Genomic DNA, 27,295 nt, shown 5'->3' with positions numbered 1-27,295 from the left:
GGCGGCACGGCCAACTGGTAACGGCAGTATCCAGGCCGTCAACCAACACCAACATCTGCCGCTTGCGGCCTCTTCAATCTGGATCTGACAGGTGCCCCTCGCTCTGCCGCGCGGACATGGTTGGCCGTGGCGCTTCTTGAGGATTCCGTGCTGTGTGCCTATGCTGATTTTTGGCAGACTTGCGTCTCGGAGTTTCAGCTACGGATGCTTATGTGCCCATCGGCATACCGCTACGGATCTTTGCCTTGGGGCCACATTGATAGGAGTCGCGGCTATGAGACTTCCCGCATATAGAACGATGCCCTAAAATTTTATTGCAATTTTTCTATGCAAATAGGTGATATCTCTTCGATCCTATTTATCGCCATGAGACGACACGTTGCTTAAACAGCGTCACTGGGTGCCATTCTAAATCAGGTTCAATGCGGACAGTTATAGTGGTTCATTGCCTACCAAGGAGATTTCTCATCGGTTTGCTGTTGCTTAAATGACAGTAATTCATCGCCCTACCAAACAGACCCCGCTTCTCAATAGTGTTTCCCAAAAAACCCATTCCTCATCTGATGATGAATCCATCTAGACAGGTCGGTCGTGGTCAACCTCTGGCAAAGACCTATGCTACCAAAAGGCTGGAATTCGGTAAAAATCGCCTAGAGCAAAAGAGCTCTAATTACGGGAGGTCGCGTTGACAATAGCGAGCTGGGCAAAAACAAGCCCGGCAATGGCGAATGTGATACCAGCGTTGACAAGAATGACCTTGACGTAGAGCTTACCAAGGCGGCGCCAGGCAGCACCGCTGAAGGTGGACCAAGCATCGGAGATGGTGGCATAGCCCTTGCCGCTGACGACGGCAGGCTCGACCTTGCCCGCGAACGAGCGGTCGAAGGGGATGATGGTGTCCTCGCCGGCGGGCAGGAGAGAGGCCTGAATGCGGACCAGGACCACGTGGGCAGGAATGGTGAGGACCAGAGTGGCAAGGGAGATGAGGAAGAGGACGGGGAACTTCCACTCGATGCCGTCGACGACAAGATTGTTGCCCTGGTAAACCGTGAAGACGTCGATACCGAGGGCCCAGCTGGCGATCTGGACGATCAAGAGGGAGCCCTCGGAGGCAAGCCAGTAGACGACAAGAGGCTTCCAGGTGGCAGTGAAAGCGAGCTTGAGAGGGGGCAGGCGGCGCCAGAAAGTCCGGCTGGAACCGGGGGTGATGATGATGTGGATCCAGGCGGTGTTGAGCTGGAGGGTGGCCATGTAGGCGACGATTGTGCCGATGCCAGCGAGGAGAGGGTTGAAGGTGCTGCTGAGGGTGCTCATGATGAAGCTGGCAACGAAAACCATGATAGAAAAGCACACGATGCCCCTGAGGTAAGCCCTGAAGCCACCGTAGGACCGGATGAGGCGGTTGAGGCCGCGGAAGGAAGAGCTGACAGCCTGGGTAGCATCGCGGCCGTTGGCGGGCTTCTTGGTGCCCGGGACGAGGGCGGGCTCCCCGGGAAGAGAGGTGGTCTCGGGGTCGTTGAGGGAAACGGGCTCATACGCGGGCGGGTTCTCATCCTCAACCATAGCCAGGACTGGGAAGACATTGGTGAAAGTGTAGCTGGTCTGTCACGGAGATGATTAGCCACGGCAACGCACACATAAGCGCTTTGGGCGACCAAAAGGCCAAGGCAGGTAGGCAACATACAATCATCCAGATAGGGAAAAAGATGACGAAGTTGGCGAGGACGATGAAGAAGGGAGCCAGCGAGCCCTGGCTGGGGCTGCTGCCGTTGCCAGCGCCATCATGGGCTTCAAAGCCGTAGCCGGAGTCGACGGCGCGCTTGAGGAGCTGTGCTTCACGAAACATGGTAATGTGGCCCTCCAGAAGTTGATGGAGTTAATGAAAGGAAAGTAGGAAACGATGGAAGAGAAGGAGAGGTAAGAAACGCAATGGGGTTAATGAAGAGAGGGTGGGGCAAGAGTGGTCAGGACGAGCTTTGTTGCCTGGTAAAAGGCCGTTCTGGGCTCCCTGAGTCACTGTTGGTAGGTGGCCCGGGGGTAAGCAGACTCTTGATATGGGCTCGTAGGGCTCGCCTAGAGACCCCCTACGCGCGGGCGCCCGTCTTATATTTAGAGCCAAGAGCGCCCTAACATTGGTGACTGTCAGCTCCACGCCAATCCCATAGGCCTACACGCCTGGCCTCCTTGTCGCCTGTGCCGCCACGCCGCTTTTCATGGTGCGCTGCGCCTCACTGCCGACGCTCCTCGGCTTTTTCCATTTCGGGCATTCATACGAAGTACTAGCGGTTACAGAGTGGCAACGTTGGCGATTCTGCTACAGAGACGATGGAAGATGCCAGAAGGCGATGAATACGACGAAGGATCCCAACAGCGAGAAGTCCTGAAACGGCGCATCATCTCCCAACGTCCCGGACAGTCCATGATTCGAATCATGAAGCTGCGATGGCGAGAGGAGGGGAAGGCGAACCTGTTTGCTCGAGCGCACACTTTACCTCCTCACAGGCTCACACCACCATCAGCTCAATGCGTGGATGCCTGGCCGGTTTTCACGTAGGCGGCTGAGACAACACCGACGAAGGCTCACCACTGGCCAGAGCAGGACACCTTGGGTTCTCGACAGTCGATTGAGTGAGCGCGTGCAGCCAACAGGACAGATACACCGACCAACACGGTATCCGTATCTGTATACTCGCCGTTGCAAGTTTGCGCTGACCACGTGCAGCCTCATCAATCTGACCCAACGTTCCATCAATAACAGGGCTTATTTCGTCATAAGGGTGGATGGAGGAGGTCATTGCCCACCACTCTCACGCCAACATAACAGGGGTGCTATGGCCCATGGCGGCGGTATACTTCAACGCCCACACTGATCCGGAGAACAAGACACGATGCGGATGGACCTGGATTAGCGGCCAAATCATCTTCTGACGGGGCATGTTCAGGTTATAAGGGTCCAGGAAAGCCTCATGCCATAGGAGCAGAGCCCCCGTCTCGGCATTCCCGAGCCGGACGTCCTCGGGTATGTTTCTTGGTAGGGCCGAAGAGTACAGCGGAAAGTACATGCTCATGAAGAGTTAGTATTACTAAACTATTTAGGCCCTGTGAACACCATTCAATGGCTAGTGCATGTAAGCGTGGTGTCTCGCTAGAGCACTTTTGGTTGCTGTCTCTCGGCGATTCGACTGTAACTGCGAATCCGTTTATTGAAAGAGACGGGACGACTAAAAGTACAACAAGACTGCAGCTTTTAGGGGCGTCGCATTAACTTGCACAGACGCACTTATATATACATCTACCAGTGACGGTCTTTGAGACTCAGCAACGCCCAGAATATGCTCAGTGAGGTGACAAACGGGGCCACAAGGCGTCCAAGGAGACAGGTTCCCAGCCCTACACGAGGACGAACGACCTTGAAAGTGGCCAGGATCGCTACATCTGCCAGCAAGAAGGAGAGGACCATGATGAGGAGCGCCTGAGGCCATCCCTTCCGCAGCACAGCCAGTTCCGCGACGACGGCAAGCATCTGTGTATCTGGCACCACCGCGGGTTTACACAGTCTCCAGGCTGACAGGAGAGGCGTGCTGGCCCAGAACGCCGGGCTGGACAAATAGGCCGCCTCGGTCGACACGGTGCCTAGGAACCACTTTTTACGTTGCACGAGTAGGTTCCTGAGGGACGGCGCGGGTTCCGTCTCGGAGACGACGCCCGTGTGGACGGCTGTGCCTGCGAGGCAGGCAACATTGCCGAGCCTGGAGAAGACGGCCTGGAAGAAGATGCTGTAGATGAGGTACTCAGCCTCCTGCGTTGCCGAGTTCCATGATAAGGACGGGTGCCTGATCCCCTGGACCGAAGTCAGGGCTACGAGTTTGCTTGGTGTGGGGGGTTGGCCATGCTTTGGAAGACCCATATATCAGCGCTGGTACGGTAGAGGTGAGGGATTGAGTAACTCACGAGTCGTCTGCCGAACAGTTGAAGAGTCGACTGGCAGATCGTAGTATCTGCGTCTAGGAAGAGGATGCTGACATCCGAGGCTGCCTCCATATAGTTGCTGTGAACCTCTCGAATATAGTCCATGGTCCGCCCCTGGCAATGCGTCTTTCCACCATGTTCAAAGGCACTCAGGGTTATTCTTACACCCGAAATCTCGCCTTGCGCATGGACGGACTTGTTCGCGTGACGGAAGGTGGCCCCGGCAATTTTCAAGAGCTCCAAGAAGACGGATCTGTTTTGGAATCCATCAAACGATACAAAAATGTGGATGCGGTTGCTGTCGTAGGTCGAAGCCGCTGCCGAGTGAATGGTGTCCAAGATGGCAGAGAGAGGCTCGCGATAGCAAGGGATTATGACTAATGTTATGGGTAGATCATGTAGATCATGGCCTAACAATTCCTTGGACTCGCTATCGTCTCGAGTATCACTTCCCGGATTAGGATGCTGGTGGCTCTTCCTGGCGTGGAAGGCTGCAACGGAAGCACCACAGACAGTGATGATCCTATCCGGGAGATACAGCGCCACATTGAGGAGAGCCAATGGCCTGAGCCAGGGGCTATAGGGATTCGTGACAGCTAGGATGAAGAAGTATGTGGCCATACAGGATACCAACCTATAGAATTTGGGACACCTTCAGTTTGCCAGGGCCACACATCTAACACGGGTTGAGCATACCTGAATGCCGAATAGAGAGCCAGTACTGTACAAGCCACAATCACTGAGCTCATCTTCTTCATCCGGCCGACCTCACAGGCAATGCAGTAAAAAGTTACAACATCCTGTACGAGCTGGCTGGCCTGGAAGAATATCGTGACGAGGCCGGGCGCGGCACACGGCCAAAAGACCTAACAACATGGTCAGGGGTTGCGGTGACTTATAATGCATCTAAGTAGGTCAGCTCACCGGCGGAGATACGTCCATAGTTCGATCTTGTGGAACGAGAGAAAAGATGGACTGGAAAGATTGTGTAGTACTAGAGTTGCCTGTTTGTAAGTAGTTCAGGCTTGTGATATATGGCGGTGGCCTCGATGGGTGCAACCCAGGACTTATAGACGGCTATGACGAGGACATATTGTGAATTCAACGCCATAATTGCTGGATTCAGGAGTGAATCGATAAGGAAAGTATGGGCCAAGTGCCCTTTCGGTATGCCTGCCTGTAAATGCAGCCCCATTCTTAATTATCACGCCCTAGGGGTTGGGCGGCGTGTTGAGCACTCGGATACCGGAAGGCATGTGTCTGCAGTATTTTGAATAATGCTGGAAGTCTGGAACATGAACGGGGCATACGGCCATGGAACTCCCCTCCTACTGCGGGGCGATAGGGCATCCGGATATGCATGACCTTGACCATAGTTTATTTTAGCTGCATCTTGGGATCCTGGGAAAGGTGAGCGCTGGCTGGGAGTGAGGCTGCCCATAACCGGTGTGGCCTCTTGTAGTTACGTATTTCTGGTGGCTATCATCTTCATATGAGAGCTCACTCTGATAGAAAGCAGAGTAAAGTGACCTTGCCTTGGAGATGCTGCGCTCTCACCAGGCCACATGTTAGCGGCAGACATGGACGGCCAGCTGATCCATAATCAAAAACCAACTTACCACGCTCGGGCACGTGGAAGATGTAATTTGACTGAAATCAGGCTGTCGTGGGAACATCTTACTGAGGGGCACAGAACTGAAAACGAAAAAGTCAACGACTTGGTCGCTGGCGCCAAGGATCGGGCGCTTTGTGGCAGTCTGGTGCGTTGAGGCGGGATCATGGGAATGACTCTGGGGCAGCATCTTAACCAGGGCGAGCGCACTCTCCAGCGAGACTCCGCATATGCATTTCTGTATCCCCACCAAGGCAGCCTGCAAGTCAGATATAAGGTAGACCAGCCCTATTTATGCCTGCACTTATCCATACTAGCTCAGTTTTCTTAGGATCATGCGCATGCGGTGCAGAAAGTGGCAGTGCCGCAGGGGAGTGTAAATGGCTTCCTAAATTCCAGCTTTGACATCCCCGCACGCCTTGTACAGCCTCATGTCAACCAGGAAAAGGTGTCGCTGTTGAGGCTTATAGCCCCATGAATCGAAGGGTAGGGCAGTGTCGAAATCCCTTCTTTCCCCGGGAAACCTGACCACCTTCTCTCTGGCGTCTACTAGCTAGACAATGGACCCTCTTTCCATCACTGCTTCCATCATCGGCATCGTTGGGCTCGCCGATAAGTGCGTCACAAAACTGCGAGTCCTAGGTCAAGCGTCGACTGAGGTTATCTTGCTTGTCAATGAGGTCTCGGATCTCAACTCTGTCCTGACCCAGCTCATCGTCCTCAACCACCAGACCCAGCAGGTGGAAAACCCAGCCGCAGAGGGCTCGCAGATTGCTTTGAAGAGCCTGCTGAAGCGCGCTGAGGATCAGCTGGTAGAGCTCCATCAAATTGTCCAGAAAGACTTGATAAAGACAGGTTCGAAACGCCCCAAGGCAAACCCCCTAGGATGGGCTCGAAACAAGGACCACGTCACGCAACTCCAACAGAGCATCCGAAGCACCCGCTTGAATCTTGCTATTGCTGTCGGAACTGCCAACTCGTAAGACCATAATCCTTTGAACTCGTTGAATCCATTCTTCTTACTGAATTGTGCCACCAGGCAAGCGTTGACCCGCGTGGAGCTTGCCATCCAGTCCATCTCAACCTCCCAGTTGTTCGATAACCATTTGCTCCACCGAATACTGGAACAGATATCCCAAGAGGCCTCCAGATGTAACCCGGAGCCATCTCAGAACAAAATCTTATTCCCCCGGAGCTCCCTTGCGAAATTCAAAAGTAACAATGCCGACTCTGTCGACTGCCACGGACCATCCCCACGAGCGCTCAGGGGCAGTACCGGAATCCAAGGGGGCTTCGACATCAAGGCACGCGCTCGCACAATCAGCGTCAGCTGCGATAGGTGGTGCAGCTGCGCGTGCCATGTACGGGGTACCTTTCGATATCCCGAATGGATGCGCTCCGTCCTCGGCAGCTTGTTCGTCGGATACACCGGCATGCCTGTCTTCACTCCTTCGTGCTCCGAGACGAATTGCAAGCAGCGCTCCGCTCCTTCAGTAGAGGTCACATACCGCTTCCCCAGCTGGTTCCTCTCGCGAGTTGTGTCGCTGAACTTGCGACTTTCTCCAGTGGCGGGGCCCGAGCTATGTCTTCGCATGCCCAGAATGATGGACTGGTCAACTCCTCTATGGCAGGCCTCCGAGGTAGGGGACATCTCTGCCATTCAAGTACTATTTGGTAGCGGCGGGGCATCCCCTTTTGATGTGAATCCATATGGGCAGTCGGCTCTACACGTAAGTAATTGTTTACCAAAGTGAAAACCCCCCATGGCTAATACGGGTTGGAACCATATCTCTAGTACGCGGCAAATAAAGGTCGTGTCGACCTTTGCTACTTCCTGATCCAACAAAACGCCGATATCTATGCAAGAGATGAAAATGGGAGGTAAGTCGTCTGCAACTTAGCCTCATGCCATACCGTACTTAGCTCACGGGCGAATAGCCGACCTCTCGATTACGCTTGGGACCGTATCCTCTCCAAGGACGTTGACGAGGAGACGTCATCGGCGCTATCCACCATCTTCTCGGACAGCGAGCATCTGGAAGCCCGACAGTTCTCTACATTGCATAAGGCGCTTTTGGGTCTGGCTTCCAGTTCCTTGACCGTCCAGCTCCAACTATCTACCGCTCACATAAATTCCATGGACGGCAACGGCCGGACTTGCCTGTCCTGGGCGGCTGCTAGGGGGGACGTTGTGGCTACACAGGTCCTTCTCGAGCATGGTGCCAACCCAGATATTACCGACATGGAGGGCTTCCCACCACTGTTCCACGCCATTCGATCAAGGTCAAAGGAGTGTATAAGCCTTCTCCTCAAGTACAGCACCAAGCACCAGGCAGTCAATGTGTACGGGTGCACGGCACTCCATGTGGCCTCCATATGTAGCGACCCGGATATTATGGCGCTGCTCATAGAACAGTGCCGGGTCAGCGTCAACGCCATCGACTACGACGGCGACACGGCGCTCAATGCCGTGGCCCGCACAAAGCTCGCAGCCGCAGCCCGGCATCTCCTGGACGCAGGGGCAGACGCTTCCATTGCCAACGTGACCGGGGATACGCCTCTGCACATGGCTGTATACTGGATGTCCCTTGAGGTGCTGGAGGAGCTCGTCCGAAGTGGCGCGGATTTCAATGTTCTGAATGTGAAGGGGGAGACTCCTCTTCACACTGTGGCCCGCGATTGTGACCCCGAAGTCTTGGGCATACTGAAAGGAGCCCCGTCCGTCCTGAATGTTGACTTATATGCGAAAAATCGGGACGGGGTATCCTGCCTCGACTGCGTCAGTGATAATGAGGAGAAGAGACGGTTGTTTGAGGATTTTCTGGAACAGATTCGCAGGAGCGGCGAGAGACGTGGGGAAGAAGACGACGAGGTCTACGAGGATGCACCAGAATATTAGGCTCTTCCCCATCTTGATAAATGTTGGATACGAGGAAGGAATGGTGGGTCCAACTTGGAAGGGCTCCGAATTTGGTGCCTTCTTGGGCGCCAAGCGCTGGTTGCCCGGGGAGACTCGGACCCACTAAACAGGAACGAGAAAGCCTCACGAAACTTGGCATAGCAGCCCAAATCCAGCCTGGAAGGAAAGGGTCTGGCCACCACCATCATATTGTCATGGACCAACAATCTGTGTGCCTCAACAGAGTGTTCATGATGGAATCAGGCGACGAGTCTGACGTCCGGTGCCGCCTACAGCTGTTGGTTACAGGGGATTCCTACGAGAAGAGGGTGTCCTCCTCGGATATGGGCAGGGATTATCAGATAAACGTGGAGGGGTAGATTCCTGGTTCTCGTGATGGTGATCTGGAGAAACTTGGCCAGTTCGGATTGATCCGCTGCAGAATAATGCGCATTCATCAACATGTTTGCTTGGTGGCTAATTTAATCGACACGAGCTGCACAGAGTGCGCACTAGTATGTGCCTGCTATGTATGTTATGTAGGCGAACGGTCAACCTATCAATACTCGGCTCATTGACGACACTCTGGAGCGTCTAGAGGGCTCATGGATCTGAGGGCGAAGCAGTTTCAGGAAGAGGGATGGCGCTAAGATCTCGAACCTGGCGCCGTTGGCGGGCTGAGGTGGGCTGTGGCGGCTCCTTGCGTGACTGTGGGCTGCTGTGGTCCAACAAATTTGGTGGCCGCTGCACAGTCTGTTAATAGTCTGTACACGTACTGGCCAGTGTTGGCCACACTGGCCTCCCTTTACAAGTTTCCCCCCCACCAAACAAACCGCCCGAGACGGAGAGACCCGCCAATCTCAGCTCCATCCTGAAGCCACGGCTACGCGACCTTCCAACCTGGACGTCATGCATCCCCTGAATCCTCGTCCTTTATCCATTCTCCCGGGCGCAGCTCTTTTTTTAGCTTCTTCCCAATGTGCCTGTCACCCCTAACCTTTCATAATTTTCCTTAACCGGCCTCGCTTCTCCTCCACGACACCCCTACGTGATCGCTCTCGAATCGCCGTACGTCTACCTCTACCTCGACGACTTCAACAACTTCGACGACGACGGCCGCGACAATGGAGATGGAGCACATGCTCCTCTCCCGCAGCGGCGCCTCCTTGGGCGGCGACGCAGACGAGCGCCCGCCCTTCTACAAGGCCGTGGGCATCAGCTTGGCCATAGGCTCTGGAGTCTTTATTGGAGTCTCCTTCGTCCTCAAAAAGGTCGGCCTGCTGCGCGCCAACGAAAAGTACAATGAGGTTGCCGGCGAAGGATACGGCTACCTTCGCAACGCCTACTGGTGGGGAGGCATGACCCTCATGATCATCGGCGAGATCTGCAACTTTGTCGCCTACGCCTTTGTCGACGCCATCCTCGTCACGCCCCTCGGCGCCCTGTCCGTTGTCATCACCACCATCCTCTCGGCCATATTCCTCAAGGAGCGCCTCAGCATGGTTGGCAAGGTGTCATGCTTCCTGTGTATCATCGGCTCCGTCATCATCGTCATGAACGCTCCCCACACGTCGGCCGTCAAAGACATACAGGAGATGCAGCACTATGTCATCTCCCCAGGGTTCCTCTCATTTGCTGGTGTTATTATTGTCGGGTCCGCCATCGCTGCCTTCTGGGCGGCGCCCAAGTGGGGCAACAGGAACATGCTGGTGTATATCTCGATATGCAGCTGGGTTGGAGGGCTGAGCGTTGTTGCGACCCAGGGTCTCGGAGCCGCTATTATCGCCTGGATCGGCGGTAAGCCTCAGTACAAGGAGTGGTTCCTCTGGGTCTTGTTCGTGTTTGTCATCGCCACACTTCTTGTCGAGATTGTCTATCTCAATGTTCGTGAGCCCCTCGATCTCCCCGAAATTGCATGGCGCTAACCCATCCCATAGAAAGCTCTGAATATCTTCAATGCTGCCCTTGTCACCCCTACCTACTACGTCTACTTCACGAGCACAACCATTATCACTTCGGCCGTTCTCTTCCAGGGCTTCAAGGGCACAGTAGAGCAGATTGTCACCGTCGTTCTCGGCTTCCTCACTATATGTTCTGGAGTCGTCCTCCTCCAGCTGTCCAAGGCGGCCAAGGATGTCCCCGACACTGCTGTTTTCCAGGGCGACCTCGACCAGATCCAGACCATTGCCGAGCAGGAGCAGCCAGAGTCGGAACCCAAGGCAGACGCTATCCGTGGTGCCGCGGCGATTGTACGACGAGTGTCCAAGGCCCGAATGAGAATGGAGGAGGAGGAGTTCAGACGTTTGCACGAGGAGAAGATGCTTGACTCGATGCAACCAATCAACGAAAACGGCCAGGTGCAACCGGAGTACGAGTGGGATGGCCTGAGGCGACGGAGGACAAACACGGTCGGCTCGCGCCGTCCCGTCACCGCCAGCACGACGCACGGCTCCTCCTCGACCCCTCAGCCCCCTCAATCTCCTCATCCCCCTCGCAGTCCTCAACCCCCTCGCAGTCCCCATCCTCCACTGGGAATGTCCCACTTCCCTGATGACTGGGAGGAGCAGGCCGATCACGACCACGATGATCGCAGTACCATCTTCTCCAGCATCGCGGGTAGCCTCGTCCGCGGCCGTGGCCGCTCCCGGACAACGAATACTCTCCCTACGTACGAGGAGGAAGGATACGAAAACGACAAGGACCATCAGGCGTCGGTCCCTCTGAACAGTGTGCCAGGCTCACACCACCACGGCCACGAGAAGGATGAACTAGCAGCCCACTACCCGAGCGCAGAAGAGCGCGAGCGCGCCTTCTACCGCCAAGACACTTCGTACGGCGGCGCTGGCTCGGCGGCCGCCCCCCACAACGACAGCAGCCGCAGCCTGAAGCCGCCGACACCTCCACCGCACAGTGCAGCGCGCCGGCAGTTCTCCTTCAACCGAGTCTTCCGTCGGGCGCAGGCGCCTACGGAAGAGGAGCGTGCCGGGCTTGTGGTGGGCGAAGGGGGCGACCGCCGAGGCAGCGACGGGAGGGAGGGGGAGGTCAGCAGCCGCGAACGCAGCCGCGAGCGCGACCGCGAGGTGTTTATTTGAAGAGGCTCCTTTTTTATCTTCTGTTCATTATCTTTGGATGAAAGATATATATGCATGCATGAGTAGCGCTGTTCTTGGGTACCTGGCGTTTGGATACCGCTGTCGCAAAATGAGCCGCGGATCTTCTATATTGACTTGCAAGGACTTGGGATACTATATAGACGGGCGTTGGAAAGCATTCATGAGAGGAAATGAGTCGCTTGTATATGATGGATGAGCCAATAGTCGCGCTCACGTTTATTAGATGGCCTCGCCACCCCTGAATATGAAATGACAATTTGTCTCGCTACCGATGTAGGAATTCAGTGTCTCACATGTTGAATCAACGCTGTCATGACAAACACGTCGGCCGTCTAGTACTCGTAGCAATCCAATTTGTCCCAAAACGCCAAGAGAACGATGAGGCTAGGTCGTAAAGCAGGAAAATATACGGCACCGGCTCAAAGGCGCCAGTGGGTTTGGACGGGCCTCACCAGTCGTAGGCCCAGCCGTTGTCCTCCAGGAACCACTCGCAGGCCTGCTTGAGGACAATGTTGGGAACCAGCTCGCCCTTGGCCAGGGGCTCGCGGGTGACGGGGTCGATGGCGTTGTTGTTGATGGCGGCCTGTATCGATGCGCGCTCGTACGATCGCCCGGTGTGTGTCTGGATATGGCCAGTCAGTCAAGACCTCTAAAGCCCAACAAGGGGGCGGGGAGGGTGTTCACGTACAATAACAGGGTCTACCATGACGTTGAAGGAGATGTCGTCAACCAGCCACTCGGGCACCTCCCTCTTGCGATCGTCGTCCTTGCGCGCCCGCTCAAAGATGCCCCGCATGGCCTCGATCTTGCGGTCGCCCTCCTCGCGCACGGCGCTCCTCTCGACGTCGTCGCCCTCGGCCACGTCGGCGACGTCGCGGTCCGTCTCGCGGCGCAGCAGGTCCAGGACCTCGCGCTCCAGGTCGGCGGCCTCGCGGCGGCGGTGCCTCTCGCGGTGGCCCCAGCGCTCGTGGCGGCAGCGCAGCAGGTGGGCCATGGTCATGTCGAGGCTCTTGTCGTCGCGGGCGCGGCAGGCCTCGTAGGCGCGCAGGGCGGCGGCGCAGGCGGCGTCCGGGTCGGCGCCCTGCTCCAGGAGGGCCTTGGACTTGAAGTAGTGGCCCTTGACGGACTTGGGGTCGAGGGCCAGGCAGGCGTCGCAGTCGGCGATGACGCCGTCGTAGTTGGCGAGGTGGAAGCGGCAGATGGCGCGGTTGGTGTACAGGGAGGCGAGGTGCGGGTCGAGGACGAGGCTGCGGGAGGGTGTCGGTGTCAGTGCCATTGTGTTTTTTCTGGCAGGGGAGAGAGGCAGAGATGTGTCGTTAGCTTACGCCTGGGAGTAAATGCCCTCTGCTCGGGCGTAGTCTCCCTTGACGAAGTGGGAGTTGCCCTCGCCCTTGAGCTTCTGGGCCTTGGCCTCGTTATCCATCATGGCGGCGGTGGGTGATGGATGGGCCGGGAGTCGACGGTGGACAAGCGTCTGGCTGCAGAGGTCAAGTTGTGAGGTTCAGATTCCACATTCGCATTGGACTGCTGGTCGGCAACGAGCTGACGACAAGAAGCGTGGCAATCGGCAGAGCTGTAGAGCTGCAGAGCTGCAGAGGGGTCGCGCCCCAGTTTGGCTCCCCGCAGCTGATGATTCGCAGGCTGATGCCGCCCAGGTGCTGCTGGACTGGGTGCCTGGGCTGTTCGTTACTGGGTTGTTACTGGGTTACTTTGGCAGTGGGTTGCCAGCTCTGCCGCGTTACGAGCCACGAGTGCAAGTGACAAGCATCATTTCTAAGCGCCATCACAACTTGGAACATTCGAGAAGGCGGAGTTGCCGGGGCTCCAACGGCAACCCGCTGGGGCCAAGACGGAGACCCGGAATGGCCGGATTGCTCAAGCACCGGCGCCGCGCGGGGTGCACAATCGGACATTGCACCGCGAGCCCCTGATACTACTAGTTACTATGTAGTACGGCGAGCTTGGCATGTTTTCTACATTTAACAATGTTCCACTTCCAGAAGGTCGACGCCAGCAGATGCCCCCAAGATCTCCAAGATCGACCGCCAGCCGGAAGATGGAACCAATTAACCAATAACGCAGCCTGCCAGCCTCGATCGGGCAATAAACATAAAAACAAACATGTAAAACACCCGGCCCCCCCGCCGACTCCCGGGTCCACCCCGGCCACATCCATGATCCGCACCTCCGATCCAGTCCTGATGGTCAATCGCACGTATTCGTCTGCTGCAGACCATGTCTCACCGCGAGACAATGATCGCCGCCACGCATCCAATGGACCAAGACAAGCACGCTACTACTGTACTCGTAGTGGTTCTGGCATATGGCTGATACTCATGCTCATTATCCTGTACACCTAGCGCACTCAGACCCAATGCTAAATGCATGTACATGCCCGATGCCTTCTTGCAGAAACAGCAGCAGACCGCTAAAAGAAACACGCGAAAGAACTGCTCGGACACAAATCCTCAAGCATCGTGTAGGCGCACCCGCAGCAGCTCCTTAGGCTTGAGCGTGAAGCTCGGCGTGTCCAGCGCCAGCTCGCCCTCGTGCGTCGCCTCGAGCCGGAACCGCGACACCAGCTCCGCAACGACGAGCTTCATCTCCATCATGGTCAGCGCCCTGCCGATGCATACGCGTGGGCCGTTGTGGAACGTCGCAAACGCGTACGCGCTGCCCGCCTCGCCCTCCAGTCGGTCCCACCGGTCCGGGTCGAAGACGCCTGCGTCCGCGCCCCAGATCTCGGGCTTGAGATTCACCATGGCCGGTACGAGGTTGATGTTGGTGCCCTTGGGTACCAGCACGCCCGCGACGTTGATATCGCATGTCGCCTCCCTGGGAATCCAGCCGACTTCATGCGGAGTGGTCAGCGTCACTAACATGGACCTGAGAGAGAAACACGGATTTCGTGAGCATAAGAACCTACCTGGGCAGTACAATCTCAGGGATTCACGGATAAAGTTCTCGAGGTAGTGCAGACGGTCAATCTCGGCCCACGAGTGCTCCTTGAGTGAAGCCATCTCACATCGCAGCCGCTGCTGGATATCGGGGCGCCGGGCCAGGACGTCGATTGCCCAAACCAAGGTACAAGCAGTAGTGTCATGACCTTGCGGGAGTTAGAAGAAAAGATAACCCCATAAGGAAGCCGCCGTGAGATGACAACTAGATATTTGGGGGGGGGGGGCTTACCAAGAACCATAAAATTCAATATCTGATGAGGGTTCAACGTCAGCCTAACAGCTCATGCTCAGGCAAAGGACAAAATACTTGCATATTCTATAATCTCCGAGTCTCCCCAGAGTCCTTCATGCTCGATCATGCCCTGGAGCAGGTCCCCATCGTCGCTCGCATCCCTCTTCTCACCGCGCTGCCAGGCCATGCGACGCTGCTGCACGTGCTGGCCGATGAAGCTGCGGGCGGCGGAGCACTTGCGGACAAAGCCGCTGAATGCTTCCAGGGGCAGATACTCTCGCAGGGGCATGTGTGTTGCCAGCCACCGGACGATGTGGCCCCGGATGTTGGGCCGCATCGTGGCGCTGAAGATGCCGTACAGGGGCGACGTGTCGGATCCGAGGTGGTCGAGGTCGGTGCCCATACTCTTGATCCCAGCAACATCGAGGGCCGCCCTCCAAATCGTCTCTTCGACTGTGAAAGAGGAAGAAACGTCAGTTTGATTGAGTCTTGAGGACGAGGTTTCATGACGGACTTTGGACTTCATCGCCGGCCACTGTCTGCTTTGCGGCCAGGACCTTTGACAGCTGCTTAACCTTGGCCTCGATTCTTGGCACGCATTGTCTCATCTTTTGAGGCGAAAAGAGCTCTAGTTTCCCGGTTTGTCAGTATTTGCGGTCTCCAAATACGAGGGAAGCATACTGTTAAGGGCGGCTTTGTGCTGACGATGGGTCACCCCATGAGCCCAGGTCAGGCCGTCTCCGATGACAAGCACCGCGCCATTGCGCGACTCTTGGGGCTTGACAAAGTAGTCGTTGCTCGTCTGGAGGATCTCGCGGTAGGCGGCGATGGTGTTGGGGACGAGCGTCTCCGAGTTCCCGGCCTTGAGGATGCGCAGAAAGGGGCTGTCGGGACAGCTACGGCTCCATTCACGATACAGATAAGGGATCCAGGGCGTCGAGAAGAGTGTGACCATCTGGCCCAGGAACCAATGGTGGTTTTCCTACGGTGGCCGTTAGCACCTTCCGCTAAGAAGAGTGTGTGAGTGCGAGTGGTGGCATCTGTACCATTGGAGTGGGGAGATGGCGCAGTGGCGACACATGAAAGGGGTATATGTATATGGAGTAGATTCCACGGAGGATCCAGTAGATGAGGAAGAGGCCGACGGAAATTGCTAGCGTCTGGGCCGTGATGATGGTAGAGTGGCCACCCGGCAGGGCGACGGGTGATGTCGAGGGCGCCATGTGACGATCCATGCCTGCAGGGACACGTCGGTTGCTCCCGTAAAGCGTAAAGGAGCGGTAAGTAGTGGTGTGGTATCTCGGTATCTCAGCCGCAATACCAATACTGCTGCTAGTGCTGGCGAAGGCTGCTGATATACGCGGGGAGTGATGACGGTGTGAGACAACAGAACGTTGTAACTTGGGGACTGGGAATGGGGAATGGAGTACTAGTAGTACTAGTAGTATTATGGAGAATGGGGTACGGGGTACGAGAATGGGGAATGGGGAACGCCCATGGGGAAGTACCACGCGGCGAGTCCTCTAACTTCAGAGCCGCTGCCTCTGGAATGGAAGCAATATCTCTGAGGGTCCTGACCAAGTCCAGAACAGCGGAATGCATGCAGGCTCGGAGGGACGGGAGCCGATGTCTGCTTTAGCCTTTTGCTAGTCGCCGGTGCCTCTTATTTATAAAGACGGCTCAACTGGCATTCAGAACTGGTATTCTGGCTCGATTCCTTCTGCTTTCGACGCTCCCGCACGCTTAGCACCACCACTATCACCGCGTTTAGTATCACAATTTGGCTTCGACCCTTGTTCTGCCGTCCTTCTCCCATACTTCCATGTAAAGCTGGGGGGTTGTGATTCGTCCGCTCATACGGGATGGCATCATAGCACCTGATAGCGTTCTGGCCATGACTGCTGCCTCGTCAACTGGCCCCAACACCCGACCCTGGACCAACAGCACACAGTGATTGATATCCATCGTCGCATTCGAAGCAGTAAGATCCCTCCTCTCGGGCCTGATGGTCAGGCTGTCCGGACGGCCCGGTTGCCCGTGGCTCAATTTTCGAACCCGTCTTAGCTGGATAAACCGAAACCACGGGGCTCAAATGCCATGCTGCCAAGCGCCTAGAGATCCAGGCTGTACTCTGTACGTAGTACTCCGTAGACATGCAGAGAAGGTTGCCTCGGTCCTTCGACGCCCACATGTCTAGGTATCCGTAGTATCCAGTATAGTCTCTTGATATGTAGGCGTGCAGTCATCTCACTAATAGAGCGTAAAGCATACCGACCCCATACTATCCCCAGGCGACTAAGAAAAACTTGGCCAACGTGGTGTCCAAGTCGCATTGCCGGCACACCAACTAATAGTCTCCCCCACCTCCTTCTTTGGCACGGCGGGCACCCCAGACGGACACCCCGCGGCTCTCAACCTTCAACCTCGATCCACGAATCGGTGGACCCTTGTTGCCGATACCTTGTTCGCCGTGTTAGTCGAAATGCCATCGGCACACACCTTGGCACCACAAGTTCAAAAAGCCACCAAACCCTACGATTGACACCGATCCTTGGCGCCGGACATGGCTGTGGGTCGGCTCCCAAATGTCCGCTTGTCCATCGGCTTATCGCCGACCGCCAACCTTGCAACTTCACGACTCCACGAGTCACCAACCTTACCTTGGTGTGAACGTTAGCGGCCACGAGGCCCAAACCCAAGACAACCACCAGGCCGGGCCTGTGCGCCATGTGATGAGGTCCGTCAGGATTTAAATGCAGATCGTATCCCCGTCATCCAGCGTGGTTCCATCCACAGCGGCCCATTGCCGGTGTGGCCATCATGATGCGCTAGCCGGCACACCCATATATGTCGCACTATGAGCAAACCAATCGCAAGAGACACACTTTCTGCCAGCTCCAAGTCTGGATTCATGGAAGCTCGTTGGGACGGGATGCCACGAGACGGGATACATACCACTTGTCTATGTCTTACCCGGGGAGGCCGAGCCGGACGGGCCCTGCATCAGACCTTCGCGTCGTTCCGTCGCCCGTCTTTGCCGGTCCATGTTCGAGTTGCACGTGGCGCATGTTCCATACATGATGGCTCGTTCATTCAGCTTCTTTTGGACATTTGTTTGCTACTTTCTCATTCGAGCCCTTTTAACACGGTCCGTTCGACCCGTGTAGAACCCCCACCTCTTCTGACTGGCTGTTCTCATTCCCAAGCGAGGGCGTGCTTCTGGGAGTATCCCAGGAATCCAGAACAATTCGCGCGAGAAACACTTTGGAATTCTGGAGATCCGCTGGCCATGGTCCAGGAGCTTATCCGAGGGAGCCAGATGTTCGTCGCGATGGCGACAACCCCAAATAAACTTTCATGCTCACCCGATCACAGACGGCAGAGACGACGCCCCACGTCCCGAGTCATCATGTTGGCTGGTTCTTTCAACAACACAAGCGCGGCCCTTGAGGAATTTGTACCTTGATGACCGCCGATCAGCCTAAGCGGGATCAGGACGTCAGCCTAATTTCAAACCAAGAAACTCGATCTCTGCGATGCCAGTTTCCACACTTCCAGACGAGCCGGCCATTGATGCCACTTGAGATAGACCCGCGATGTTGGTTTCAACCGTTGCGAGCAAATCGGCGATCTTTGAAATTGGCTGCCAAGGAACTCATCACCACACCGAGTGTAATTTCATCTTTTGTCGCGTTGCGGATTATGCCAGTCATGACCGGCCGGGCTCATCGCCATCGATGTCGGGAAGCGGTTGGTTCTCATACGTCGAACAGGCCTCTTTCAACCGCAGAAAATCTGCAGCGTGCATTGCTCCCTATCTGGCCAGGTACTTTTGTCTCGACAGGAAAGTATGAAGTGGTCTTGCCCCTCACATTATGACGAGAGACTGTAGCTGGAAGTCTTCGAATGTCCGACTACGAGTGCCAAGGGTTCTCAGTACCAGAAGTCGGGACCAGCAATGCGTGAACGAACAGTGCTTACCGACACATCATAGCGTGCATGCACGAAAGGTCGCCGAAATAATTACGCAGGTACGGATATTGCAGGGGAAAGAAGCAGAACCTCGCCTGCTTATGGTCGCTTGAGAGTCTTACTGTCCGTAGGGACCCCACGTAGGACCGACCCTCGGATCATTGGGAAGCTCCATCTTTGTCGTCAGCACCGCTCGGTATTGGGACTAAGCTTCAATCAACCTGCCCTTTGAATAGATGCTGGCGAGTCGGGTTGATGATGCTCTTGATGGTGAACATGGCGGTGCGTCGTTGGGGTTTGGGGGAAGTTGGAGAAATCAGGCCCTTTGCTGGACACAGGTCCAGGAAGTATGGACCAGTTATACCGTCCCTAGACCGTGTGCCGCACCGTAACGCCTTCCCCAGTATCCCACCCACTCTCTTTCCCAGCCCAAAATCTAGAAAAACCAGGAAGGTAAGAACCACTATCACGGGTTTTATCAAGATCTCCATTTCCGAATACAACTAATTCCCCGGTTCTTTTATCCACCATAAACGCACAGCTTTCCTAATGCCATCAAGATGAAGTGCCTGCTGCCTCTGCCTGGTTGCACACAAACCTTTCAGCTCCTGAATTGGTGACTTCGAAGCACCGGGGCAACTCCGATCTCACGAGCCGCCTGTCTTCTGTGGCTGGAGGCGAAGCGAAGAACAACTCAAGGATAAAGCTTCAACGCTCCCCAGGACGGCAATTTGCATACAAAAGGCCCATCCACGGTTTCAAGGGTCATTTGTCACGCTTCATATTTCCGCCTAAGCCATTGGCTCTCTCCTTGTACTACGCCGCAAATGCACATTCAACGTCAGGCTGAGTCCTCAACATGATGCGCTGAAAGCTGACCGCGCAGGGAGATACGAGGGGCGAGTTACTTTTAGAAAGCAATGGACGATTCTAGAAGTACATCGTGCAACCTTGGGCTGGGCGTCTCCAAGCATAGCGGCAATCTCGTGGAAGTCGGAAATAGACGGTGAGGAAGTGCGACCCTAAACACCCGAGACTGCCCATGTTCAAGCCTGGCCACAGCCTTATTTCCCCCTTCACGCCGAAATTTTTAATTCGACCACGTTACACAGCCCATCAAGACGTCCCTCTTGAGCTATGGATACCCAGTAAGCTTTCTATGCTTAGATTGGCTGGTCTACTTCTGTCTAGGCGTGATTGCCCAACCAACCTTATCTGCCAGCGGGAGACGGCATCATCAAGGGGCATGACTAGATCATTGCGTAGGTATACGCGAATTGTTGCTACAAGACCATTCTATACGAGGATGACGTGGCAGTAAGCGCAATGACCGAGGATCATACGAGTGGAAGAAGGAACTGAGACCTGCGGATACACGCCTTTTTCTCGATTTTTCTAACCGCCCAGAATGCAGGGTTCGATACCACCACAACACCCGGAATCGTCCACTAAGACCTCAGATACCATGAAACGAAAATCACAAACGAACGAGAACCAGAACGGCCAAGGGTTTCCCGAAGCTCGGATGTCTGTTTGAATTGAGAGGCGCCGATCAAACACAATCTGAAAAGAGATTCCTCCGTTGAGCCTGCATCTACAGCCAGCCGTCGGGGATGATATCCTCTCCGGACCATACGTGAGTCCCGACACGCTCCAGGTCAAGTCGCCTATGGGTGCACAGACAATTCACTGTCCCGGTAACACATGGCGTGGGACGTCTGATGGGGTAGCACAGAGCGGCTCGCTGGCAGAGGCAGATCCATCTAATGTTTACTGTCGGACAAGCACAGACTCGCCGCTAACCGCTGTCACAACCACTTTTGTTTCCAAATACAGTCCCGGACCATCGGCATTAGATGTGTATTAAGTCAGCTTACAACGCTAGTAGTGGTGAAGTGCCCGCATGGATTGGTCTCGTGTTGGCTACCGATCGAACTGACTATCAAGCTATGCCTGTCTATCAGTGTTCGCGGTGTGCTCTCTGCATAATTCCATCGCATCAGGTCTACTCGTAATACTCGTGCGTGGGAACACGCCCGTTTTTGTCTCTGCCGTGTTTCATTTTTTTTATCCTGTCGATCTCTCCACCTGCCGGCTAAGGAACGTATAGCGCGTAGCAACCAACCTTGGGCTGAAGCCTACTTCGTACCATCGCGGAACTACAATCGCACACTCAGCCCTGCCGGACAAAGATCCAAACACGGAAGCAACCTATATTAAATATGATCAGTCACGAGGCCAGGTGTCATCGTGGGATCTGACATAACAGGCAGTAACTAACATCAGTCTCTATCGGGGGCCTCCGCCATTGGTCAAAACTACAAGTGTGAGACATTCGGTGCGGTTATGGATGCCGAGCAAAACCAATAGTAACCCTATTCCCAACCAACACTTCTCGGAGTTTTGTCCTCACTGAGAGCTGCAGCGATGATCACAATGTGGTTGTGAGCAGCGGTGGACTGAGTATCCAGGCCTTGGGTGTGACACGTGCCATGCCGTGAACCTCAGATTCATGTACTGCATATAATATACCCCTAGCCACTCGAATCCTCTCTCTGCCTCCTTTTCGAGCCTTTGGTCAGATTTATTGGCGCTTCAGCTTCCAAAAATTTGTAACGGGAAGTGTCCTGGGGACTCTCTTCCTTCCTCATCATCCTCTTGGGCTCGACAGAGGGACTCTGTCAACACCAAACCAACATGCCCCTTGACGACGGCTATCCCAGCTCTCCTGAGCCTAAAACGACTGAGAAAAAGGATGAAGGAGTTGCAAGTGCACACCCTAGGCAAGGCTTGTCCGAGTGGAAGTGGAAAGGCGCCCTCAGCGTGTTTGCTCTCACAAGTGTCATCAGCGGTGAGCTTGGTACCCCCGTTAGGATGTTCTGCCCTTGAACGGCTGGACTCATGTTTCGCAGGTTATGATGTTAGCAACGTCGCCAACATCCAGCCCCGTCTTTATGAGTCGTTTGGGCAAATTGAGCTCCTGCCGTGGATCGGACTGTCATATTCACTCGCCAATTTTGCCGTCCTGTCTTTTGCCCGCAAAATCACCTACTGCTTCGACCTTCGATGGATATATCTCTTTCACATGGTTGTATTCATTGTCGGCGCTGCCGTCGCGGGCGCTGCCCAGAATACCACATTCATTATCGTCGGCCGCGTGATCATGGGCTGGGGTGGCTCCGTTGTCCAGCAGACGTATGTCTCAACCTTGAAACGAATCTCATCGGGCGATAATTTGCTAACATTCCTTGAGTAACTTTTCATTCTTGGCCGTCTTGGCTACCCCATCTGAGACTCCAGGGCTCTTCGCCATCATGAGCGCGATGTGGGCAGTCGGTCTCGTTATCGGTGCCCCTATTGGCAGTGCTTTCGCTGAGAACCCAGATGCGACATGGCGTTGGGCATTCTACTTCAACCTCCCTACTGTCGGACTCTGCCTCGTCCTGGGCGCCTTTTGTCTGCCATCATATTCACTCGCCCCTAAAATTCCGTTATGGAAGCGGCTCGCTCAGATCGACCCCGTGGGTGTCATGTTCAACATCGCCACGCCGGTTCTATTCGCTATTGCAACTACCTTCTCAGGGCCAATCTGGGCCTGGGGCTCCGGTGCGTCTATTGCCGCTTGGGTGGCATTTGGTATTGTCTTTGTTGCCTGGATCCTCCAACAACACTTTTGCATCTTGACGACCGCCAAGCAGCGGGCGTTCCCGATGCACATGCTTTCCAGACTTGACCTGCTGCCCATCTGGATTGCGTCCGGTTGCGCTGGTGCTGCATACGCCGTGACTCTCTACTACATTCCGCTATTCTTCGCCTTTGCCAGAGGCCACGGTGCCATGGAGCAGACTGAGCGGATGCTGCCATTCATCCTCGTATTCATTGTTGTCATCCTCTTCACGGGCGCTGTCCTTCCAATCATTGGCCGGTACAAGATCATTTACATCATGGCTGGCTCCGCCACGTTAGCCGGCGCTACTGCCATGGCCACCACCATGGACAGTTCTATCTCCGAGGCTCATGTTATGGGATTTGAGGCCCTCATTGGCATCGGCTTGGGTATGCATTTCCAGCATGGTCTCGGCATCTCCAACGTCATCAACAAGGACCCAGGAGACAAAGTCGACAGCTCCATCATCTGCAATATGGTCATGATGGGTGGCATCGCCGTCGTCCTCTCTATGGCGGGCTGCATCTTCCAGAACGTTGGCTTCAACCTGCTGGTAGACGCCATCGGCACAGAAAACTACACCGAGAACGACCTTCGCGAGGCCCTGGCCGGGGTGTCTTCGGCTGTGTGGCGGTCGAGGGATCCTCAGATAGTATCCCGGGGCATCGATGTGGTGACTGAGGTTATTGCCGATGAATTTTACATTGTGGTGGCAAGTGCTGCGCTGTGTCTCGTCTGCGCCATGTGCATGAAGACCGAGAAGCTCGACTATGGGAGGACGAAGAAGAAGCCAGTGCAGTCGGAGTCTGATTCGGCGTAAGGAATACTAGTTATGCAATGCAGGGATTTCAGCTGTTCGAGAAAGTGCCTTTCCCAGCCACTGTGTCATCTTCCTCCTCGCTTGTTCACCCTCGGGGAAAGGCATCACCGGCCACACATGGACCATGCCTTCTCCCTCGACAACCTCCACTTCTCGTCCTTTTTCCCTCGCCATGTCGACGAACCGCCTGGTGTCGGGCGCGAGAAGGTCCCTTTCTGCGATAAAGACAAGCACGGGTGGCAGGATCGACAAGTCGCCGTAGATTGGGCTCACCATAGGGTCCTTAAGATTCATACCCGAGAATACGACCTTAATAATCTCTTCAAAACCCGGCATATCGTGGAATGGATCCGACGGGGCAAGGGCGTACATGTCGGGGTTGGTGAGGGTGCAGTCAACCACTGGTGTGTTCAGCACAATGCGCGATGCTATGGGCTTCCCGGCTTTGCTAGCCTGCTGGGTGAGGACGAGAGCCATGCTCCCGCCGCACGAGTCGCCCGCCATTAGGAAGGGCACGTTCTCCCTCGAAGCCGCCGCCGCGACCTCATCATGCACCGGCTGGAGCATGTCGAACATCTGCGGGAGCGAGTGCTCGGGCCCCTTTGGATAGATGGGAACCGTGATGATGGCGTTGAGCCGCTCGGCCAACTCGGCGACCACGGTCCAGTGGATGGGCTGTATCTCAAAGACAAAGGCGCCACCGTGGATGTAAAGGAGGCGGGCGCGGTGCAGGTCCTCAGACTTGGGGGACAGGTCGTAGACGGGATACCCGCCAACGGTGCGCTCCTCGACGCTGAGCTGGCGGCGAATGCGCTGCGGCGGCTCGTGGGTCTTGGTCTTGCGCTCGTTTTTGATGCGCGCGTGAAGGGCTTCGGGGGTCTGGAAGGAGCCTCTGAAGCGGAACCAGACGATCCATGGTATTACGTACGACGCGATACTGTGCATTGTTGCGGTGATGCGGCGGTGATGTAGTGATGGTGTGAGGCGGAGGATGAAGTTGATGGATGGTGATGTTTATCGTTTTTGGGGGGGCTGGTTGGTCATATGCGGATGCCTTCCCTACCAAGGCGTCGGCAGCAAGCCAGGTTGAAGTTAAAAAGCACACGTGAATCCCCGGGTCGCGACTTGATGAGCTAGGATCCTCGGGCTATCGTGGCCCCCTCTCAGGACCAGGAAGTCTTCGTTAACAATCCCCAGACATCTTCTCGCTATGGTTCAGATTCAGGAATTTAGAAACACAGATTTTTCGTACACGAGACGGAGATCAAGGCTGTTGAAGTCTGTTTCTAGGTACTGTTTGGTGTTCGTACTCCTAATGCGTCGGAGTCCCGCTTTCGGCTACGGGGAAAGTGGAGGCATCTCCAAACCCCCTCCCCCACTTGTATGCAACGTACTCGTAGTCGGTACGGATACTCGTAGTATAGAAGCGATAAGAGTGATTGTAACTTCCTCCCTGACTGGCGACTGGGCAACGTTAGAAGTATGGTTCCGTTGGCATCTTTTGAGACTGCCACCACCCTATTCGTACAGTGAGTCGGAATTGAGCGCCTGTGCTAGCCCATCAAGGTGGTACATGGTGTTGGGAAGAACGCGGGGTACCTAGCGGATGACGGGCTTAGAAACCCGAATTCTGCAAACTAGAAGTTCGAGTTGCCATGGTGGTTGTCTACGAGTCTAGACTTGGGGGAATGCGTGAGCATCGGGTCGGAGCTTGGAGAGATGCGTGAGTGCGGGGCGCCGAGGATTGCCGCACTGCCGCAGACGGTCAACCGGAGCCGTCATCGCGGGGCGTATTGATACAGAGTGATGAGACTCGGATGACTCTGGCGCGTGGGTGGCCCCGGTGGGCGTGTGCTTGGCGTGGATGTGGTGGTGGATCTGGGGATGGATTCGATGGAAGCTGTCTCAAGCTCTCGAGCTCTTCACTGGTTGGTGGGCCCTTAACGCCAGTCACAACCCCGCTATTACTCACTCCCGAGTTTTGCCGACCACCACCACTACGTAAGTGGAAAGGAATGTACGGGGTACAACCTAAGGTACAGGTAGGTACGGTAGTTACTGCTGCCAACCAACCGCGACTACCACTTTGCGACCGACGTCAGGATTTGTCCATCTTCGCTTCCTTGCCAACCTTCCACCCGAGGATCAAATTTTCCCCTCGCGCAGCCGTATATATATCCATCCATCTCTCAACACCAACCGCGACTCCCTGGCTGGCGACGCTCGCGACAACCAACGAGACCACTAAGTGCTGCGAGTTGCGACCGCGCCGGCAACTCTGCCGATATAAATATCAAGGCACCCGGCAACCATCCGGGCTGCTCGCCAACATGCCCTCACAACGCCCCTTCTTCCTATCCTCCTTCATCTCGGCGTTCCGCCAACAGGGCCCCTCCATCCAACCCTCGACGCAGCAACCGAATAAGCACACCACAACCGCTACCGCCCAACCGCCATCGTCGTCGCCCACCGGCCCATCCAACAGCAACACTGCCGCCGCCGCCACCACCGCATCTCCCTCCCGCTCCATCTCCACGGCCGCCACCTCCCACCATCACCACCATCACCGCAACAACAACAGCCACAGCCAGAGCCACATGCAGCAGCAGACGCCCTCCCGCTCCGCCGGCATCCCCATACAGAGCAGCCACCACCAGGGCGGCTCGTCGCGCCGCCGCGGCAGCGACAGCAGCAGCGAGGGCTTCCGCGACGTCCTCGGCGCCGACAAGTGGTACATCGGCGGTCGCACCGCCGCCGGCGAGGAGAAGTTCTTCAAGCTCGGTGTCGTGAGGCGGGTGCGTAGCAACGATGGGCTCAGCTTGGATCGCCTGAGCCTGTGATGGCACCCATCGGGATATGATGATGCGAACAAGAGAGATGGGACACGTGACAGATGGAAATACAGGTTTAGAGAGCGGGGAGGGCTTTATCCAGGGAATCATGACCCTGGGGATGAATGTACGGGGAACAACGTAACGGGAAAAACAGTACATATTATGGGAGTTATATGGTTCGGGTTTGGAGTAGCAGGGCGTTCTTTGGATTCCTTGCATCTGACATTGCATCGCTACTGAGGGTGTACTCGACCGGTTCGATTATCCTTGAAATGAGACGTGAAGTTTTCTTCTGCTACTTCTTACTCACACTGGAGTCTTTGACTCTACCTGGTTCTCTACCACATGAACCGCTGCCATCGGCCATCATCGAGCAGCGTGCCGTCAGCAGCCTTCCACTGATATGGCTTGAAGAGAAAAATATAGATGGTCCCGATGTTTATGGCAACAAACCATACCGTCTCAAGCACAAGCCTGAGGTCGTAATGTTGGAAAAAGTCGACAAGGCTTCCCAGGCAAGGACCAAATTTCCGTGGAGTACGACGATGCTCGTGAAAGCGCCACGCTGGGATAAGCAAACGCCAGATCACCCAGGGTATGATGAAGTATCGAGGCTCGACCAACGGGGCTGTGATTAGAGACAACGTGGTTGCGAGGAGGAACACAAGAGCTGTCGAGGTTGACACGGGCTCTGTCGAGTACACCAGGGGGTCGTCGCGGAGAGCGCTGTCAACTTGAGCTTGCTTCTCAGCCCGGATCTCCTCGGACCCAATCCCAAGCGCCCCGGGAAAAGGCGTGCTAGACTGTGGTCTACCACTGTTGTGTGTGAACGGGTGACAAACGAATCCGCTAGGCCGTTCGAGAGTGTAACTGTGGTTCATTGAGCAAACTTTGCCAGGCTCCTCGAACCACTGAGTGCACCCGCGTAGAGTTCCCCAGATCATCCAGCGACAGATAGTGTATACCATGACCAACGCGTAACGGATCCAGGCTGAGCGTCGGATCGTATATCGGAAGACGTAGAACATATAGTGGCGGTTGTCCGCGAGGGTGAAGGGATGGATTATGGTGTTGAATTTGACGATGGCAACCGAGAGTAGAATGGTGGCCAATATATAGATGAACCATACCGAAAACTTCAATTGGAGAATGTTTATCAGGGTCTCTAGAGCTCGAGAATTGCCCTGACTGGGCAAACGATCGTTCCGGGTTGTCTC

At 55.4% G+C, this 27,295-nt stretch overlaps 10 protein-coding genes across 10 annotated transcripts; 5 read left to right on the top strand and 5 right to left on the bottom strand.

The window, feature by feature from the left end:
• Window positions 1–666: 666 nt before the first annotated feature.
• Window positions 667–1,846, bottom strand: ACO1O0_003176 (uncharacterized protein; the record flags this gene model as incomplete). The annotated part of the gene is made up of 2 exons (XM_083192631.1): window positions 667–1,602; window positions 1,685–1,846. The coding sequence occupies 2 exons, from the start codon at window positions 1,844–1,846 to the stop codon at window positions 667–669; spliced, it is 1,098 nt and encodes a 365-aa protein (XP_083051688.1).
• A 1,446-nt stretch (window positions 1,847–3,292) lies between these two features.
• On the bottom strand, window positions 3,293–4,041 carry ACO1O0_003175 (uncharacterized protein; the record flags this gene model as incomplete). Its single annotated transcript, XM_083192630.1, has 2 exons — window positions 3,293–3,892; window positions 3,952–4,041. The coding sequence occupies 2 exons, from the start codon at window positions 4,039–4,041 to the stop codon at window positions 3,293–3,295; spliced, it is 690 nt and encodes a 229-aa protein (XP_083051687.1).
• Window positions 4,042–6,141: 2,100 nt separating this feature from the next.
• On the top strand, window positions 6,142–6,564 carry ACO1O0_003174 (uncharacterized protein; the record flags this gene model as incomplete). The annotated part of the gene is made up of 1 exon (XM_083192629.1): window positions 6,142–6,564. The coding sequence occupies one exon, from the start codon at window positions 6,142–6,144 to the stop codon at window positions 6,562–6,564; it is 423 nt and encodes a 140-aa protein (XP_083051686.1).
• A 238-nt stretch (window positions 6,565–6,802) lies between these two features.
• On the top strand, window positions 6,803–8,480 carry ACO1O0_003173 (ankyrin repeat domain-containing protein; the record flags this gene model as incomplete). Its single annotated transcript, XM_083192628.1, has 3 exons — window positions 6,803–6,949; window positions 7,377–7,462; window positions 7,520–8,480. The coding sequence occupies 3 exons, from the start codon at window positions 6,803–6,805 to the stop codon at window positions 8,478–8,480; spliced, it is 1,194 nt and encodes a 397-aa protein (XP_083051685.1).
• A 1,124-nt stretch (window positions 8,481–9,604) lies between these two features.
• On the top strand, window positions 9,605–11,572 carry ACO1O0_003172 (magnesium transporter NIPA-domain-containing protein; the record flags this gene model as incomplete). Its single annotated transcript, XM_083192627.1, has 2 exons — window positions 9,605–10,363; window positions 10,418–11,572. The coding sequence occupies 2 exons, from the start codon at window positions 9,605–9,607 to the stop codon at window positions 11,570–11,572; spliced, it is 1,914 nt and encodes a 637-aa protein (XP_083051684.1).
• A 469-nt stretch (window positions 11,573–12,041) lies between these two features.
• Window positions 12,042–13,019, bottom strand: ACO1O0_003171 (uncharacterized protein; the record flags this gene model as incomplete). The annotated part of the gene is made up of 3 exons (XM_083192626.1): window positions 12,042–12,215; window positions 12,282–12,840; window positions 12,919–13,019. 3 exons carry the CDS (start codon window positions 13,017–13,019, stop codon window positions 12,042–12,044), a joined length of 834 nt encoding a protein of 277 aa, XP_083051683.1.
• A 1,042-nt stretch (window positions 13,020–14,061) lies between these two features.
• Window positions 14,062–16,020, bottom strand: ACO1O0_003170 (cytochrome P450; the record flags this gene model as incomplete). The annotated part of the gene is made up of 6 exons (XM_083192625.1): window positions 14,062–14,444; window positions 14,520–14,699; window positions 14,861–15,238; window positions 15,300–15,413; window positions 15,467–15,767; window positions 15,832–16,020. 6 exons carry the CDS (start codon window positions 16,018–16,020, stop codon window positions 14,062–14,064), a joined length of 1,545 nt encoding a protein of 514 aa, XP_083051682.1.
• Window positions 16,021–21,454: 5,434 nt separating this feature from the next.
• On the top strand, window positions 21,455–23,244 carry ACO1O0_003169 (uncharacterized protein; the record flags this gene model as incomplete). The annotated part of the gene is made up of 3 exons (XM_083192624.1): window positions 21,455–21,608; window positions 21,670–21,952; window positions 22,011–23,244. 3 exons carry the CDS (start codon window positions 21,455–21,457, stop codon window positions 23,242–23,244), a joined length of 1,671 nt encoding a protein of 556 aa, XP_083051681.1.
• Window positions 23,245–23,250: 6 nt separating this feature from the next.
• On the bottom strand, window positions 23,251–24,189 carry ACO1O0_003168 (alpha/beta hydrolase fold-domain-containing protein; the record flags this gene model as incomplete). The annotated part of the gene is made up of 1 exon (XM_083192623.1): window positions 23,251–24,189. One exon carries the CDS (start codon window positions 24,187–24,189, stop codon window positions 23,251–23,253), a length of 939 nt encoding a protein of 312 aa, XP_083051680.1.
• A 1,385-nt stretch (window positions 24,190–25,574) lies between these two features.
• ACO1O0_003167 (uncharacterized protein) lies at window positions 25,575–26,084 on the top strand (the record flags this gene model as incomplete). The annotated part of the gene is made up of 1 exon (XM_083192622.1): window positions 25,575–26,084. The coding sequence occupies one exon, from the start codon at window positions 25,575–25,577 to the stop codon at window positions 26,082–26,084; it is 510 nt and encodes a 169-aa protein (XP_083051679.1).
• Window positions 26,085–27,295: the final 1,211 nt, after the last annotated feature.

The sequence above is a fragment of the Amphichorda felina genome, assembly GCF_050947745.1.
Source record: "Amphichorda felina strain 45539 chromosome Unknown scaffold_3, whole genome shotgun sequence".
Lineage (NCBI taxonomy): Eukaryota > Fungi > Ascomycota > Sordariomycetes > Hypocreales > Bionectriaceae > Amphichorda > Amphichorda felina.
Note: the sequence above shows the minus strand (reverse complement) of the source record. Positions and strands in the feature narration are given on the sequence as shown.